Source organism: Oenanthe melanoleuca, chromosome 2, assembly GCF_029582105.1.
Source record: "Oenanthe melanoleuca isolate GR-GAL-2019-014 chromosome 2, OMel1.0, whole genome shotgun sequence".
In the NCBI taxonomy this organism is placed as follows: Eukaryota; Metazoa; Chordata; class Aves; order Passeriformes; family Muscicapidae; genus Oenanthe; species Oenanthe melanoleuca.
The window spans coordinates 47254918-47274553 of record NC_079335.1 but is presented as its reverse complement, the minus strand read 5'-3'; the positions used below and the strand labels follow the sequence as shown (position 1 = coordinate 47274553).

General features: G+C 43.1%; 1 protein-coding gene across 1 annotated transcript in view; it reads left to right on the top strand.

Annotated features, from left to right (window-relative positions):
* COLEC12 (collectin subfamily member 12) overlaps positions 1-19636 on the top strand; it is a 95696-nt gene that overhangs the window by 8729 nt on the left and 67331 nt on the right. The window contains 1 exon segment of the mRNA XM_056484714.1: positions 3409-3459. Coding sequence (XP_056340689.1) covers positions 3409-3459 — 51 coding nt within the window.

Genomic DNA, 19636 nt, shown 5'->3' with positions numbered 1-19636 from the left:
TCACAATGTCAAAAAACCCCCTCCTACACCAATTGCAGCCTCACTCAAATACGGGCACCACTAATGTGAAAATGCAGAATTTCCGTTTCTAAGATCAGTCACTGGTGCTCAAAGCTCATGAATTTCTGCCACAACGATTTCTGATACTGCCTTTAAAAGCATAAGTCATTAAAACATGCTGGAGGTGTTCATAGTATTTAACTTCTTACTTGGTGTATATTTTCTTTAACCTCTGTAATTCATAACAGACCACATTTTCATAGCTTTCACTAGAAAAGCTGTTACCTTTTCAGTGAAAACAGGTTCTCTATTTTGCTGATTTGAAGATATCAGGAAGCTTTGAGATTTTTGTAGAACTTGTGACAGAATTTTAATATTTCCAGCACTGGAACAGGGAGCTAAGGATCAAGTTTCTGCTGCCTCCAGTGAGGACAATACTGCCCAACAGGCATGGGAGGAGCAGGCTGGGTGCAGGGCTTTGCCTTGGGACTTCAATTTATAGGCTTGTTTGTCAACTTAATTTTTAATATTTCAAATGCAGACTTCTTCTGAGGTAGGATTTTCAACCCATCTTAGTCCTTTTTTTCAAAGTGCTATCAATGTTTAATCTAAGCTTGCTCTATTAATTTCTTCCATCTTTATTTTCCTTAAACTTATTTCATTACAGTTAATATTGTAAAGTACTATACTTGCACATGATTTCAGTAGAGTTGCAGTTGTGACTGAAAGAGCACTGAGCTTTGTCTGTTAATTAATTTTCATAGACTTCCCCTAAAATTACATTGACTGCCCCTTGCAAGATCAACTCACAGAGATGGTGTTTGAGATTTTAGTGATCAGGGAGACAAGTCACCATTTGACATAATTGTCCTTGTCCATCTCCACTTCATTGTTTAAGTTATCACAAGTGCTCCTCAAAATTGAATAATGAATAATTATAATGTATTCAAAGCTTAACTAAAAAATCCATCCTTAGAACGAATAGCATTCAGCATTGCAAATACTGAAAAGCATATATACATATATACATATATATATATATATATATATAAAAGTATATGCGTGCATAGAAATGCATAAAATGTTCATATATAGATATGTTGCATATACTGAAATGGCCAAAAAAAGCAAAAATGTTAATAAAGTTGTAAAAGCCAACACTGTTGGTCTAAGCATGAAAAACAAGAAAACTAAGGAAGAGGCTGTCAGCCTGGGAGGAAGGTTTTGGAGATGTGGTGTGGGATGAAGCTGCAGGATTTAAAGGTGGCCTGGCTGTATACACCAGATATGGATGGGATAAGCCAGGTTACACCCCTGAGAAACAAAGGAGGTGATTATGTTGCAGCCTGATAGCAGGAAAGGGCAGGAAGCTAAGGTCTCTGGAGCTGTTATCTTGTTTTGTGCAGCATTTTATCTTTTGTGCAAGAGGGGAAGATCTTCCCTGAGTGGCTCACTGCTGGGATGAGAAGTTGGTTGTTGACTCTTTATGGTTTATTAGTATTTGTTGTGTTTAGTTGAGGGGCTTTGTCTTCAGACAACATTTGGGACAATTGTGAGGGTTTGTTTGGTTTGGCTTTTTAAAGGTTTCTTTCTGTCTTCAAAACCAGGATATGTTTGTTTTGCCTAAGGAGCATCCACTTCCACTTCTTAAATGCACATCTGAATTGGGGGTCTAGCTAAAGATATGGACAGGAGTGCTGCTGGCAGTAAAAAAAATGTCTTACCTAGTGAAAAATATGTTTTTAGCAGTTTAATCAATAGTGCTGTCTGAGTAAAGGGGGGTATTTTGCAAAATGATGCATTTCATGGACTCTGCTGCTGCTTCAGGCAAAGGCTCCTTCAGACTTCTGTGTGTGGCACCTCACAGGTCAGAAGGATAAACAAGTCAGATTTCCTGCTGGAGACATGCATGCAAATCGTTTAGGCTGTGTTGAGCCTGGATGCAGACTGTACCTTTCCCTTTGAATTCATCCCCCAAGGCTCTGTGCTGTCCCAAGATAGCCATGGCACCAGTCAGCCCAGTTTGGTGATGCAGAGCAGCCCAATTATGTGCAGTAAGGCTGTGGGCAGAAAAGGTCTAACTAGACACAGACTTCTCACTCCATCACACGTGTTTATCTGCTTTGAGCTTGCTGTTCCTCCACCAGTCATTAAATGCTCCCTCTGGAAATACAGAAGCAGGAGAAGAGCAGTCTGGGCTGTGCTGCCCTCCCAGCAGTTGATGCAGAGGCTGGTGCTGGTGACGAGGCAGAGCTTTTGCCTTTCCTGACTCAGCAGAACGAGGGGATGTCTTGGTGGAAGGAGGCTGAACACACCAACACAAACATTCTTTTTTTAAAAAAAGTCATGAGTGTATTTTTTTTTTTTGCTGATGCCAGCCTTTTCCTTCACTGACGGAAGGAAATGGAGAGAAATTCAGCTTCTGACAAAACAACTTTGTGATTATTAGCATATTACTGCTTGGTTACTTAAAGATGAGAACAAATGGCATGATGGAATCATCAAATGATAGAATATCCTGAGTTGGAAGGGATCCTCAAGGATCATCACATCCAATTGCTGTCCCTGCACAGGCCAGCCCCAGAATCACACTGTGTTTCTGAGTGCACTGTCCCAACACTTCTTGAACTCAGGCAGGCTGGTGCTGTGACCCTGGGGAGCCTGATATTCTCCTAACAGCCAACCCAAACCTCCCCACAACCATTCCCTTGGTTCCTATCATCAGTATTTGCCCCTCCACTTCCCCTCATGAGGAAGCTGTAGCCTGTCATGAGGTGTCCCCTCAGTCTCCTCCAGGATGAACAGACTGAGTCACTTCAGCCACTCCTCACACAGCTTCCCCTCTAGACCTTTCACAATCTTCACCATCTCAGTTTTTAATTTTCTCATCAGAGTTTATCAGTTCTATTTCCCATGTTTTATCAGATCTGACATTTGCAGGCTAAACTACTGTGCATGGGAGGTGATGGATGGATGGATGGATGGATGGATGGATGGATGGATGGATGGATGGATGGATGGACAACCATCCCCTCTCATTCCTGTGGTCCAGGCAAGCTTGACCAAGCAGCACACTGGTGACAATTGTGGCTGTCATTGTGATGAGGGACCTATCTGCTCTGGTCTGCACTTAGCTGGCCAAGCTGGCCTCAGGATGGCTGCCAGGTGATAAATCTGCACAGTTTGTAATCCAGAGTTCTGCTAGGGATTCTTGCTTGGGAAAAGGGTCCGAGGTGCTTTCTGCACTTGGAGACAGAGCTGGGATAGGAGCAGCAGAGAGGAAGAGCAGTAGCATGCCTAACAAACCAAGTAAACTTACATTAATTCAAGAACATGCACCTGTAAAAACTTCTCATCTTTCTCTAGTGGTAGTGGTAATAATCTGCTGCTGTCTCTTTCTTTCTGCAGACGACTTTGCAGAGGAGGAGGAGGTGCAGTCCTTCGGCTACAAGAGGTTTGGTGAGTTCATCAGCCTTTCAGCTTGCTTTTGATTGTACTTAGGGTAAATCAAACACTTGCTATGAAAAACTTCCTTGCTGGCAGCATCAAAACATACAGGTACAGTCCCATCATCAACATCCAATGTCCTCCCAGAGGAAGGTGTGATGTTTAGACTTGGTTTATTTTCTTGGCAAGCATAAGGCTTCTGAAATAGTTCTTTCATTAGGAAATTGAAGCCCACACCTGAAGAGAAATGAGTGTGCTGGCTGTGAAAAAAAGAGGCCATGCCTCTTACATGTTCTCTGCCCTGCTGGGCATTGCTTCAGCTCCCAGACTGATGTGCAGCAGAGTTTGTAGGTTTTCCCCAGAGTGGTTTCACAGGATCTCCTGTGACTTGCACAAGTTGTACCACAGCTGAGCCACGACATAGGCTGTGCACTCCTCTCAAAGGAAAAGGAAACGTATATGGTATGAATGTTTCTGATGTAAAAAATTATTAAAATGAGGTTGTTCACTTTCTTTCCTTTTTCCACTTCCCCCTTTTATGTTTGCTCACCCTAAATGGCTTTCTCATGTGAGGAGGGTAGTGCCACCCATCTGTGCACAGGGGTCAGCAGCCTTCAAAGCCCCTGTTTTCAAGGCTCTTGTGATCTCTTTCTATTGGGAAAACACTTCAGTCTCTGCAGTCAACAGTTTCATCCAGGGCAGGAGAATTCCTGTCCCTGTGGCAAGGGGAAGGTGTCATGGTGGCCTCTGAGCTCCCACAGTGCCAGCTCTCTCTTGGAGCAGCCAAAGGGGCTCATCATCAAAGCTGCTTGTGCCTTTTCACCTGTAAGCCATCAGAATAATAGTTCACCTCATCTTTTCTGTCCTGGGAAAGTGGCTGCAGCAAGAGTCACTTTCAATGACCCCAGCTGGCAAGTGGGTAGGAAAGGCAGGCTGAAAACAAAAATTAAAAATAAGTCAAAAATTCCTTCCATCCCAGAAGAAGCAGGGGGAGGGAGTGCAAGGAGATGTGGAGTTTGGGAGGTGGGGATCACATTCACATGACCTTTTCTACCCCCTGAACTACTCCACTGCTCCCTGCTGTTGAGCTTTATTTTGGATAGATCAGCCAACCACAGAGCCAGCATGCGTGGCTTGGAAAGTCCTCCATAAGGCTGCACATAGGGCTTTTTTCTTTTTTGTTTGTTGCTTTCCTTTTGTTTTTTTCCTTTTTTGTTGTTGTTGTTGTTTTGGATTAAGCCCTGGAATACAAAAAAGCAAAACAAATCTTGAGAAATAGGAAGCAATGCTAACTGCTCATTTCTGTCACCTCCAAGTAAGTAAAAAATATTGGTATTCATTAACAGCTATAAAAATAGGTTCCCTTGGTGTTATCCTCTACCTGGCTACCCCTGGTCACCACTCTCACAAGATTTTAGTGAAGAGTGGGTATTCCATTATCCTTACTGTCCCAATAGTAAGTGTGCTGTTGTGATGTGATGGAATTTTTGCCTACTAACTTGCTGTCATTTCTTTCTTTCTGCTGAGTGTTGTCATGCTACCAAGGTGAGTTATTTCACCCCTTAGAAATACAAGACCATTTCCAGAAATGCTTGTGCTGTTGTGCTTGATTGGGCAGCATGGAGGGGAGAGAGAACTGGCAGCCTGCAAGTGGTAGGAGGAGATTTCACCACAAGAGGAGGAGTCAGGATAGTTAAACTCTTAAGAACCAGCCATAACTGCCTTGTGCCTCAGGAAAATAACGTTGCTGTGGTCAGGGAGGTATCCCAAATATCTGCAGTACAGAAGAGCCTTGACTAAAGGGGTATGGGATCATTGGCACTGGTGAGAGCTGCGTAATTCATTAGGGTCCCAATCCAAGGAGCCTTCTTTGTCCATACTGTTTTGGAGCCCAAATTTCCTCCCATACCCCCATCATCTTTCCCAGCATCATGGGGCAGCTCAGGGAGGAGCTGGGCTGGCCTGGTTTCCACACATCCCTGCACCAGCATACATGCCGTTTGACTGTAGGTGCCCATGATTTGTGTCCCTTAAAGGGTTTATTACCTCCTCTTCAGAAAACCTGACTCAGTGTGTTCCCACCTCTAGAGTCTCTGCTGCATTTCCAGGCATCCTCTGAGCAGCCACTGGAGAGAGCAGGAGCCTGGTGCCTTCAGCAGTGCTGGCTGCTTCCTCACCTGGCACTGGGGACCTGCACGACTTAAAGACTCCAAGCTCAGTGAACAGCTGGCTCAGCATTTCAAGTGATGCCCAGAGCTTGCTCTTGGGGCCAAAATGCAGCTGAGCTCCTGCCTGATAAGGCAGAAATGTTATGCCTGCTGTCTCAGTGTTCCCTCTTGGGCCAGCATCCTTCTGGTAAAAGAAGGCAATAAGGGGGAATCCCAAGGCCAGAACCAAGTTTTATTACACAAACCTTGATAAAATGAAGTCTGCTGAAGTTTGTCAAATGAAGTTTGTCTGCTGGCTGGCACTGTAGAAATGCCAGTGCTGTTCCTGTACAGCCTGTTGCTCTGGGTAGGGATAAAAAGAGCAACAGGGCTTTTGTTTCAGGAGTTGTAGTGCAAGAGCAGTTTGTGATTGGAGAAGTCCCTGCATGCTCCATGACATGAAACATAGTAGATGGGTCAAGTACCTTTGACTCCATCTTTTGGAAATGGGAGCTCTTGTTTGGAGCAAAATGTGCTCTGAGGGGCAGAAGGTTTAAGTGTAACTGGTTTGTTAAAAATGTGGCTAGCAGTCACTCACTGCTGGCAGCTGGGAACATGTGCTGGTCAGCATTTGGCAGGCAAAATCTTGACCAAGCTGCTTTCCTAGAGTTCAGCTGGGGAGTTTATTATTAGCTGCCTTGTTGCCAGAGCCTGTAGTTTGGTTCAAGGAAGGAAGAGATCAGCAGAAGGAGGGAAGCAGAGAGGCGTTCTCCAGCAATTCTCATTTTGGGGAAGAAGTGTTTGAAAAGAGGACTGAATACGCACTGTCTTGCACTGCTTCCCCTTTTTCTGAATCATCCTGTCCTTCCTTCTCAAATAAGTTCATTTCTGAGAATTTGTCAAGCTACTGTATTTTTTAGTCAGTAGAACATTAACTGGTCATAGTAAGCCAAACATACTAAGCATAACACACTAACATATTAAAGAGCAAGGAACACAGATGCAGACAACACCTAGAAAAATACACATCAGATTTTTCCTCCTTTGAGCTTGGGACAGATTTGCTGCAGGGGGTCAGTAAGGAAAACAGTCTTTCCAGCTCACTGATGCTGTTTACTTCTTTTCAATGGATGCTACAGATGTGCAGGGACGCTGCCAGAAGTTGCTCAGCTGCAATGCCTCCAGATTGCAGCACTTAAAAAGTGAGGAAGCTTGTTTCTTATCCCAGTTACTTCATCTTCAACCCCATTTCTCAGGCTGTTTTAAAGTTACCTGCTCCAGATGGCAAGCTAAGCCTCTCTACTGGTTTTCCTCTACCAGATTCCCACAATATTAACTCTTTCATCAATCAATGTCACTGGTTTATACCAACTCACCCACAACTCACTTTGGTAAAGAATGAATGAGGAAAGGGCAAAACTTCCTTTCCAATATGATATACTTTGGGGATGCTAAATCTCAGGCATGAGAGCTAAGACTAGTTTCTAGATGGTAGACAGAAGGATGAGATCTCTTTCTGGCAGAGTTTGACTCTTTCCTCTGAGATTCAGGCTCTGGGCACCTCCTCAGGTAAGGGAATTGAAAGGATCAAATGGACTCCAAGATAGAAGATCTGATCTTCCTAACTCATGGTATTCTGAGGTAATAGATGCAGAATTCATTGTGCATTTTGCTTCCTTATGTCAATGTTTTAGAACTTAAAATCTGTGCTTTAATAAATAGAGTCTTTTAAGTAGAAATTTCCTGTTAAATTACTGATTGCATAATTCAAAGCTATGATAAAATATGGAATTGCTGAAAGAAGAGGAGATGGTCTTTGAACTGTTGCAAAGCACACTTGTAGTGTTTTAGAAAACAGACTTCAAAGAAATGAGCTGAAAGCCCTGCTGGTGAAGAGAAGCTTCCCAAGGAATCAGAAGATAGGACCAGTACACTGTAGATAAGTGGAAGACTAAACAGCTTGTGTAAGATAATTACCCTTTGCCCTTGGCAAACAGAGCCAGAATTGCAGACTGTGAGCCTGTTCTCCACAGAAACACCCATCTGGGTCACCTCCATGCTCTAGATAGCGAGTAAGGATACCCCTCACCATCACCTCCCTCTTCCCAGTGAGCTGTCAGAGGGGGACAGTGTCCCATGGCCCCAGAGCACAGCAAGGCACTGATCCTCCAGCCTTCCCCACACCCCTTTAGGTCAAGAGCTGACAGGGAAGGGGGGATAAAACTTACTGAGAGTCCCCCTCAAGGAAGGTAGGTACTTCTTTAGGCATCTTTTGTAGGGTATATAAGATACCTGGGTGAGGATACTTCTTCTGTGCAGTTACAACAATCTAGCTCCTAAGCATGGTTCCAGGTGTAAGAGTCAAGCCTAGGAATTTGTGGATCAGGAATGGATGAATCATCCTGCCATGCAGTAATGGGATCTGGTATACTGAAAAAAAAGGTGTGTGGGGGGGAAAGACTGGTTTAAAAACGTATTTGTGAAATAGGGGATTTTTTTTCTCTGATGAGTGGCTTAGGAACAGCTGAACAAGATTAATTTGACTATTTTATTTTATTTTTATTTTATTTTTATTTTATTTTTATTTTATTTTTTATTTTGTACAGTAAGAAGTTATATATTATTTCTTCACCTTTGATAAAATATAACTAGGGAGTTTTAGGAGTGTACAACTGATAAAAGTGTTGTGAATGGGGTACAGCAAAAATGAAAACTTTAGGATACAAAGCTTTTTCTGAAAAGGCTTTAAAAAATACAGAGGAGTTTGTGCCTGTAAATAACTGTGCAAACATGATCAAAATTCATGGCTCAGAATGTTGTGATAGTTCAGGAATAGCATTTATTCATTAACACTGCACAGATGGAATAATTTTAGCCCTTGTCTCTGAAGAAATCCAGGCCATTGTTCATATCTCTAATAACAAACACCAAAAAAATGTCTGGCATCAGCCTGGTGGTGTGCCAAATCTACACAAACCTTAAGCCCCTATGAAAAAAAAAATTCTAAGCTTTAGGAATTTGTCAACTTTTCTTTATGGTTTGTAAATGACCAGTGAGGGATTTCAGGTGCCACAACCACATACCTCCCTGGGCATTCTTTCATTTGTATGCCTGCAGTGTGTAATCATATGGCTTAATAAAAAGTCACAGGGTCACTCACACTCACAAAGCCAGAGGAAAGTCAGGCATGTTGCTTCCAGTTCACTGATCTGGCCATATTTGACAGATGAGGATTTTGCCTGCATGTGTCCTGGGGTATGAAATCCCCACTGAATGGCGGTGCCCGTGTGGCTGTTCATTTTAGGCCAAGAAATTTCATTTGAAATGACCCTTTTAATTGCCATGGCCAGTAAGGTGGAAGGGGGTAGAGCCTGCCCTCTCCTAGGGTAAGCCCTGAGCAGCTGAGAGAATTCAGCACCCTCCTGGTCCTGGGTTTGTGTTGGGGCTTCAATCCCAGTATCAGGGGCTGCACCGGGAGGGGACCACCTATATACAGTTTTTGTCTTTTTCTTTTCCTTTCCAGTACATACTCCCACTACTGGAGCAGTTGGCAGGGAGCTGAAGTCTCAATAAGTAAAGAAATAAAGAATGCTGACATTGCCATTACAGAGGAACATGCTCAGGAGCTGCCTCTGTGCCACCAGTGTGTCCCCTCCTCTGTCAGTACCTTCTGCCCTTGCAGTGTAATGGCACGTGTGATAAATGGAATATCCAAACTACAAATCTGAAACTGCCTCTCTTCGTAAAGATGGACAATAGTTGGTGGACCCTGAGAAATCCATCAGAGTCAGGCAGTAATAGCAAGATCCAAAAAGTTATCAGGTCAATGTGTCCTGTGCTAACTCAGTCAGGAGCTGGAAGAGCCGAGGCGTTTGGGTTTTTGGGGCTTGAGGCTGCCCCTCTCCAACCTGTCCTGCTGTGCCTGGCTAAAGGCACTTCTAATCCAAGCCCATAAAGAGGCCTCTTAGCAGTGCCATGGGGACTAAAGTCATTCCAGCTGTGTGTTGTTATGTAGGCAATCTATTTTCTCTTAGTTACGGGTTTTTCCTATTTAGTACAATTAAAATTCTTGACATGCTTCTTCATATATTGCATTCACATGCTTGGAGCAATACCTGTTTGATCAATCTCTGTCTTTTACAGGGGTGAATTGAAAGGCAGTGTGGTCGCCATGATGTGTGAATTTTGCTCTGTCTTTTTCATTAGAGCTATAAAATAGGTGTGTGGGCTGAACTGCACGTTGTATTTACGAGAGGAATGAAAAACATTGGCTACACTGAAAGTGACACCTGGGGATTTTGTTTTTATTTCCCTGTAAACTAGCTGGACAAATAATGATGTTTGGTAACATCAGCTTGCTGCCAGAACACCTCGGCTGCATTCTGGGCTTTTTAACTTTGTAGCAGAATTACCTGTGAAATTACTGTCTTGGAAGGAAACTGAGCACTGTTTTTTCAGCACTTTGTACTATTATGTTTCTATTCAAAGGAGTAACTCAGGAAAACTGTGGCAGAAATGAAAACTTCAGGTAAGAAGCCATCAAAAGATAGAAGGAAAAAATAGTTGCAAATACACATTAGTGGACTCTCCCAGCACTGCCACGGGACTGTAGAATGCACCAGCATTACTCTTGAGCTTCTCTTAAGCTTTATTCCAAAAACAAATCTGCATTTGTACGATACTTTGTTCTTTGCTGCATGCTGTTAACTTTATGCTTTTAAGTGCTCAGATGTCTGAAATTGATCTTTGGCTTTTCTGTACCTTCTTCATAATGATTTTATCTGAAAGCAACACAAGGACACTGGTCTTACCATGAGAAAGTGGGTGCTGTATTCCCTTGAGGCAATTTTTTGGATGAACCTTAGAACACACACAAATTAAACACATACCTGTCATGTGCTGCTTACTCTGATATTCTGGATCCTTTTTATCTCTTAGGAATTTCCTCAACCTGTACTGTAGCTCTGTGTGTGGCTGGTGCCTGGTTTCCCATGCTCCTGGGGGAGCCACTATCAGGAAGGTGTGAAACTTTCCAGACCTGAATGTGAGACCTGGACCTAGACCCAGACCTAAATATCTCTGCTGTCCTCTACCATCACACTCAGCAGCCCTGAGCTTGGACAGTGTCCTGGCAAGGTAACACCCTGAATGCAGCTACATCACGTTGTTGTACTTGAAAACTTTCTCGATAATTTTCGGAGAGAAAATTTTCTGTCTGAAGATTGACTTCCATATGAAATCTGAATATAGGACTTAGGGTAGGGGTCATATCAGCTACTTTTAGGGGTCTCTTTAAAGACACCTGTGCTTAAAATAGCAATAGCAAGGAGAGGTCAATGCTGCAGGAAAGGACTTCCATGCTGAGCAAGAGCATCACCATCCTGATAATTTTGAGTTACTACATAGACAATATTGTCAACTCCAGATCTCTGTAATATGTAATATAAAAGCTGGGGAAAGCCTTTAAAAGCCTAAAGAAGCCTGTGAGAGAGAATGGTGTAAGGGATAGCACAAATGAAGAATGGGGTAAGCATTTTAGAGTGATTTTTCCCATTGCAAACACTAACAAGGAAACAGTATGCTGCTTTGCCTAGTCAAAACAAATACAAACTCCACTATGCTGCACTACAAAAGATTAGCCAAAATAAAGCTTGGATTAAAATTTTATCCACTCTCAATGAGCCTTCTGTATATGGGTAAACCTTAGGTGAAGCAGCCAAGAGCCAAGAAATTTCCATTTGTCCTGTTCCAGGCTGGGTTAAGTGAGTGGGCTGAGACTCTGGAAAGCAGAGAGAGGTCGGGAGAGAGGAATGAGTGGGAAGGAGCCTTGCTCGGTGCCCAGAGCCAGCACAGACAAGAGTTGCACACTGGGTGGGTGTGTGGAGAGGTTTGTGTCCTGCAGACACTTTTCAGCTCGGTCAGGAATGCATCTGGAAAATCCACCCACTCAGCCAGAGAGGGAGATTGATGCCTTAAATAAATAAGATGTGAATGTGTTTTCATGATTCAGCTTGCGACTCTTAATGGAGGCAGCTGAAGTTTCTGTAGTAGGTGGAGTGCAAGACCCAGGGATCCACTTTGCTTCAGCCCAACTGAGGCTTGTAAGGAGATTTTGTATTTAAAGTTGTGTGCAGACATTCAAGCCTAGCATAGCAGGATTTTGTGTCTTCTCTGGCAGCTGTTTCATAATGCCACAAAGAACCAGGGCAGAATTGTTTTCCTTTAAGGATATCTGGGCATGAGGGTCTGATTAACAGGGCTTCACTGCATACTTTTCAAAATCTGAAATTTTGAATATTTGGAAAATGCTTATTGGTTTGCATTATATAACATGTGTCTGTGTGCTTGTTTTCAAGGTCTTGGTTAGGGGAGGTGGAAAATTCTGCCGAATTTTACATTTTTTATTAGTCCAGGAATGGTCATGGAAGCTTTTACTTGCCAGGTTTGTTATGATCAGTATACCCTACATTTGGTAGTGCTCAATGATAGGAAAAAAAAAAAAAAAAAAAAAAAAAAAAAGGTTTTTTTGTTTTGTTAGTGGGTGAAGGTATGATTTCAGACCATCTGTAGTGACAACCATTGAAAAAATTCCTTAAATTTATTTCTGCTTTATCATGTGATAGAGGACAGTCTGGTTACAAGAAATAACAATACATAGAGCCAAAAGATATTTTTCTTCCTTTGTTTCTAGAAGTTAATTGCTTCAGGTGGAAATCTAGTGTATAATGCCCCACATAACTGGTGATTTAATTTTAAATCTGACCTGTAAGTCTCAAGTTTGGAGTGGGAGAAATCTTGTCCTTAAATAAGACCACACAGCCTGAAGCCAGATTAATCCAAACACACTCTGTCCAGGTGTCAGCACAGCATCTGTGCACAGCTAAATTCACTTGTCCCCAGAAGTTACTACACATCCCTGCTTGCATGCACAGATGTTTGTATTTAAACCTGTGTGCTCTGTGTGAATACATCCCAACTGGATTTGGCTCAGTGTGTAGAACTACCTAACAGCACAACTTCAAAAACAGACCTGTAGGACTAGATTGCATGTAGGTTCCATCTGGAAAATTGTGCACCAAACATTGTTTCCTAGGTCTGGAAAGCCAAGAATCTGAGAAGTGGATCCTGTGCTCTCTGTATTCCAAGGCCCCAGTCATAAGTCTTCTGGCTGCCTCAGATAAAGTAACTTGTCTCCTTAAGAAAACAGATTTCTTCTTGTTTAATGATACTACATGTTTCACTTCTTTTGCAAATTTATAAAAATAACCATGTGCAGATTTCAGTGTTATACAAAATTTCTTTAGATGCCTTGCAGAAAGCAGCAACATAGCTCAGTTTTATGGGGAGGCAAATAGACCAACATCATGTTCTTCTGCTCATTACACAGGAGCTGAAAAAACTTTACAGTATATTGGCAATTTTAATACTGATACCTGCTAATTGAGGTTAGTTAAAATTAGGAGAACACTTAGGGGGCTCATAGTAATGAGTTTGGTATGTGTGAGGGTCTGAATCAGCTGAAATACTGAAGTAGGAAGAAAAAGAGTTAACATGTCTTCATTGTCTATCTCTTGCCTCATCAAAATAAAGATAATTTTTCAGAGACCTGTCATTCAACCCTCCTTTGCTCCATCTCTGCTGGTCTCAGGATCAGAACCATCCTTTCTTCAAGGTTCAAGGCAGCACATGAAGCCACTTCTTTGAAAGATCTCTGTGCTTTGTGTGGTGTTCACAGCTCAGGTTCATCAAGGTTCAGAAAACTGCAGGCTCTGTGGAGATGCTGGTTTGTGGTGCCATGGTCTGCTTTTGCTTTTTAAGAGGTGATAGGAGCAGGGCAGAGGTGGCTCTGTCCCTTCTATGTTTAGCTGTAAGTCTGTCCATGTGGAGCAGTCCAGGTAGAAAGCAAAGCTCATCTCAGTAGCGAGCCCACCGGGAGGATGCAGGAGGGAAATGTGGTAGCTGCAGGAAATGCCTGCCCTTGTCAGAGGGCAGCCAGCACCCCATAAACCCCATAAACTTCACAGCTCACCTCTTGCTCCAGCAGGCCTTGCCTGTGGGCCAGCAGCAGATGGGACACAGCGTGGGTTTGGACCCCCTTGGCCAGCATGTGACCGCCGTGTGTGCTGGCCCCAGGACAGGAGGGTGCTGGCTGGGGCCCACCAGCAGCAATAGCCACATCTGCTCCTCTGCTGCAGCTCTGACTCCTGAGAAACTCGTGTTCTTGGCAAGCTGCTGTGTGAAATACAGCATGGCGAAGCTGGTTTTATTCTCAGTTGTCTTGCAAAAGGTTACTGTGAGTAGCTCTGTGCTTTAATAAAAAAGAAATAGAGCTGTGTTCTTCACAACAAGCCCTTTTTATTACAGCTGGTTTGAATAGCAATTGGCCTCTAATCGTGTCTCCAATGGAAAGAAGACCCCTTATGAAAGCCTTTCATTTACTAGAGGGAGTGAACTTTCCCATGCATGAAACCAGATTACCAAAACAAACCCATAAAATAAGTGAAAGAGCTACCAAGAATTTGTATATGTCCAGTGGATATTCAAGGTGACTTAGAAGACATTAAATGGAAGTGTCTTTGTAAAAGGAAGCAGAACAGCTGACTGTGAAATTAAAAAGCATCTTATGTCAAAGGAATACTTAGATCACTGTAGCCTTCTTCACTTTGAGCTTGGTGATTGTGCTGATGTGGCACTATAATGATTTACTTTATTTTTCTCCCTTCTGGGAGGTTTCTAAAACAACATTTTAGAAAGAAAAATAAATAATGTCTAATGGCTTTTCAGTTGTTCTTCTGGGAAGTCTTGTGGTGAGTTAAAAGAAAATACTTGGTGAAGCTGTGAATGGGAGACATTTCCAGGGTGGGTGTGTTTTGAGGTTTGTTTGGGTTTTTTTAATACTCTACTCCTATGTATTTTTTATTTTTTTTTAATTGTTTTCATAAGCTTTTAATACAGGGGAAACTAAATTAAGAAATTCTTCCTTATTCCACCAGTTATGGGAGCTTTGCAGGACAATGTATTATGGCATATTACCTCATTTGCAGTTCTTATGGAGGTAATCCATGATACCACCCTAGTCCTGCAACCTTAACTCAGGCAAATTCCCAGCAAAGGTTTTTTGGCAGTCACTTCTCTGTCCTCTTCCTATCAGATTTGTATATGAAAAGGGTTCATAGCCTCCAGGTCACCATGTTCCACCTTTCAAGACTGCTGTTTCCAGAACATCTGAGTTCCCAGAGGGAACCAAAGGTAGTGCTGTGTCATTATGATCTTGTGAAAAATGTCTTCTTTTCCCCCAAGCACCTTCAGTTTGGAGATTGCAAAGCTTGTTCCTGTGCTCCTCCATGCTGAGCAACACTTCACATCACAGGTAGGACTTGTTCCAAAGCATCCTGCTGCAAAGTGAAAAAACCACCACCTGAAATCAAATCAGTCCTTGAGAGAATCAGTAATGCTTTCATATAATTTCCTTTGAACTTTTTAAAATAAAATCCAGTCCTGCAGAGCTGGCTGGTTTTATGAAAGACATCCTCTTTCCAATGGACAAATTACATCAACTCAGCCACCAAAACTAAGCAGTTGAGGCCACTACTAATGTTTTGGTACAGGAGTTGCTAAAACTGCATGAAGTGGGATGGGGTTTTCCTCCTGCCCCGTGCTGGAAGTGCAGTGCTGAGAGCAAAAACAGGCGAGCCAGGCTCAAGGTAACAGAGATGCTCTGTACAGGGCTGTGGGGAGGCAAAGCCACACAGAGCTGGCAGGGAACAACAGGGAGGGGATCACCCCAGATCTCTGCCAAGAGATTCTGTCATGTCAGTCTGGTTACTCTGATTTGACCACTGCTCAGCAGGGTTCTAATTTCTGTGCCCATTCACAAAAAGCAATGTAAAACTCTTTGGACCTCTGTGACTGGTGTTGGGGCTGTTCCTCTGCTGACTTGATTTGCTTTTATTTTATGTACCAGGCTTGACTTCATCAGAGCAGAGCACAGGCACACTTCAGGACAGGGTTAAAACCATCTGCAGTCTGGAAACCAGCAGGCTCCCCAGAGAGAGAGTTAAACCCAGGGAGTGCTGCTCTGTTTTCTGCCTTTGTTATGATTTCTGCCATGTAACCCAATCTCGCCCACCAACCTGCCTGAGTGAGCCCAGCCAGCTGAGTCAGCAGGGCATGGGCTGCTGCTGCTCACCTCACACCAGCACAGAGCCTCCAAAATCCCTGGCTGGCTTTCAGGTTCATCCTGCCCCAAAATCAGTGGGTGCTCCCCACCTTCACCTCCAGGCATTGGAGAGCAGAGCAGAGAGGGGATGGGCAGGGTGAAGGGGGTGCTGCCAGGTCAGCAGCCACTGTGTGCCTGTCTGGAAGGGATAGACAGGGACTGTAAACTCAACTCACTGCTTTTTATATGGGCCCCAACACAGCCCTTTAGGAAAATCCCATAGAAAACAGGTATGGCATTTAAGACTCTTGGGTGGGGACTCTTCTTTCATGTCGACCTCCAAAATGTTTTAAAGACTTCATGTTCTTAAAGAAAATAGAGCACTGTCTGCACTTTTTTAGCCCAGCACAGTCTGTATCTCACAAATGCAAACAGATTAAATGGATGTAGTGTGGCAAGGGCAGGGGAGTGGTGCCATGAGCTGCTGCTTATCACAAACCCAGGGCTTCACCTCCCACTGCCAGAGACAGGGATGTGTGGGCATCCACTGCCTGCCTGTGAGCAGGGCTGCCCTCACCCTGAGCCCTATTGCTGTCCCATGCCAAGCCAAACCTGCACCCAGGCTTCTTTGCCTGCTCCAGGGCTGCCAGCCCAGTGAGGAAGAGCACTGGGAGGAAAGTTCTGTTGCTGCCAGGCTGGTCAGTTCTTCTGGGGAGAGTGGTGGACAGCACAATCCCACTCACCCTGCAGAGATGCTGTGCTGCCCAGGAGCCCTTGTGTAATGATGAGCAATGTAGAGTGATGCATGGCAAGAAAAACTCATCTTCTCACTTTGTTGTTTCCTCTTTCTTGCAAGACTGACATGAGCTGGTGCTGACATCTGATCTGCTTTTGATCTTTTTCTAGCATGGGCTGTATGTTTTCTAAAACATTTTGCTGCCAGAGCTGACCACTACTAAGAGAGAGAAAAAGCAGTCAGCAAACATCCCCATTTAAAGTTGTGTTGGTTTTAAAGCTTTTCAGATTACTTTGCTTGTTTTCCAGCCAACTCATAAGATGTTGCCAGTAGATTTCCAGTAAATTAGATATTTAAGTCAAAGTGGCTTATTTGAAATATTTGAACAGTGGCATGGGGAAAGCCTAGGTGAAAGACAGAGTTGGGAGGAGGATGATCTGTAATTTGCCTGCAGCTCTACCTGGTGCAGATGAGATACCCACAGCAGACCATCATTCTTGTCAGGTTATGGTTTGTTATGAGGATTTAGGATTATCCATGCTGATTTCCCAGGCCTTAAAATTCTGATTATGCATTTCAGCTGTAGTACAGTAAGCAAAATATTGTGTGGTTTTTTTTCTGGGATTTTTTGCTTCAGGGTCTTTTTGAAATTCATGGAAGCTCTTTGTAACATAATTTTCTCACAATAACTTTAAATGTCTTTTAGAAATCTGAGGAGAGTGGAGAATTTTGTGACTATCTCTCAGGAGTTACACTGTTAGATCACAGACAATTCTGTTCCAAATAGGTGCAGCTCCATTGACTAAAGCAGTGTTGTCCCTGACAGTGTCAAAGTGTGAAATGATTTGGGTAGGTTTGTGTCATCCCCCTGTGAGGAGGAGAGAGTTAAACACTACTTGTGCAGGCACCTGAAAGGCCTAAATAAGTATGTTGCTTTAAATCACTGTAATATCCATCATTTATTTGCATTGTCTTTGGTGAATTAGAACAGGATCTCAGTGAGCAAGACTAGTTTCCTCTGTAGTTGTATGCACTTTGCAGTCCTTCAACACTTGTCAGAGGAGTATAAGAAAGTTTAGCATCAAAGAATTATTGCATCTCACTGTGAAGTTTTTAAAGTTTTGTGGCAGTGAAGTTAGTCCTGCCATGCAGTTTTGCATCAGGTTGGTATGGGATTTATAAGAACACTGTCCAGTATTGGGTCTCCTCACTGATTGATAGTATTAAGAGACTTAGTTTCCTTCTACTTAACTAGTAAGTTGGTCTTTACTACAGGCTGACTTGAGAAGGACATTCAACATTCTCATTGCTGTATTCTTAATTTTAAGTGAACAACAGAGTTGTTGGATGTGGTCCTAGATGACTGGCTGATAAAACAGCTAATAGTTAAACTTGATTTTATGATAATTTATATTCTGAAGCCATATCCATCTCTTCCATATATAGAATATATATTATCCCAGTATGTATGCTTCTGATATTTTCTTATCTTTTAATAGGGAAAACTTTATCAGAAGCAGACTGAAAACTCAGGATTTACCACCTTGTACCTCTGTTTTCCAACTATTTTTATGTGTGAAGGAACCCTGTTAGTTACTTGTTGTCATGCCTCAGCTGTCTCCAGATTTATGCCATTGAGAAATACCGAGGACCAGGAATAAGCAATACTTACTTCCTCTGTTTTTGTTCAAAAAAGCTTCAATGTTCAGTCAGGTCCCTTGTGGCAGTCCTCTGTCCTCATCTTGATTCTGGAAAAGTGTTTCTTGCTGTATCTTTTATGAGTCTGGCCCACTGGGCCATACAGATGTCCCTGCTCTGTTGGTGAACTGCCACAGCCACGTTCACCCTCCCCTCCAAGCTGTAGCACCCTGATTGCTCTGCAAGGTGGAGTTTCACTCAGGAGATTACTTGGAACACTGCCTAAAACATGGAGACAAAAGAAAAAAAAAAAAAAAAGAAAAAAAAAAAAAAAGGGCAGTTGAGCAAAACAGGAAGGCCAAGGCTTCCTTTTAACACGAAATGTGGTCATGGGTATCAGCAGCCTCTGTGAAGGACGAGCTCATCCCCATTCCCCCAGTGGCATTTCCACTGCAGGCAGAGGGAATGACTGGGAAAAGACAGAGCACCTGCTTTGTATCCTCTGCTGGTTGCTGCAGATCACCCTGGCCTGGGCTGATCAGAATGGACAGCAATTAAGAGTAATTGAGCTTGTCTTTCTAGCCCAGTGCTTTCCCTGTAGGAGAAATCAGAAGGGAAAACAAATGCTGTTGTTCACTCAGCTCTCAGGAGCAGTTTCTGATTGTCTCAGGATTCAACAACTCATTAGATGGAGAATTGGCAGCTCCTGGTTTGAGCAACACCAGTTTTCTGCATGTCTGTGTGATGACGTTGTTTACATTCTTGAAACATGTGGAATGTTAATTTTTCTGGTTTGGGTTTTTTTTCCCCCTGGTATGGGGTTCTTGGGTTATTTTGAGGCTGAGCTTGTTTTCCTCTCTTGTAAGAGGTCAAGAATATAGGAAGTGTGATGTACTTTCCTCTAGTGATACTCCAATTAAAGGAACTATGAAGACAGGACTGGCCAAATAGGATCTTTGTCACAGGCCTTTGGTCATAGTAAATCACCAGGTTTGGTAAGTGTAATAATAACAATATGATTTTGTTTGGTTTTTTTGTAATATTGCCTGTATTTGGTGAGATGACAAGTACCAAACAGATTGCAAAAGAGAAACATGTTTGTAGTGGTAAGAGCCCTGGCTGAAACAGCTGCCTCACCTGCAGCCCCTGTGCTGGGCAGTCTCTGCTGGGAAGTCTCTGCTGGGACCATGCCTGACATGCCAAACCTGTGAGCAGTGTCCAGTGCCTGCCAATGAAAAGGGAAAATGTCTAGGGAAATTTTATCTCCCTTATCCCCCATCCTGAACTGTGGATTATTTTTTTTCTCCCCGTTTGTTTTGGCCTAAATTCAGGACCCAGAGCAAGAACTGCAAGTGACTGGTGAGAAGGAGCAAAGAAAATTCCATGTAAATGCTCATCCTGCTGCCTACATGGCAGAGAGCCCCTCATGCCCACTGCTCTGTGGATGCCCTTGACACACCATACCTGTGGGAAAACACCTCCATATTCATGCATGCCTACAAACTGGGG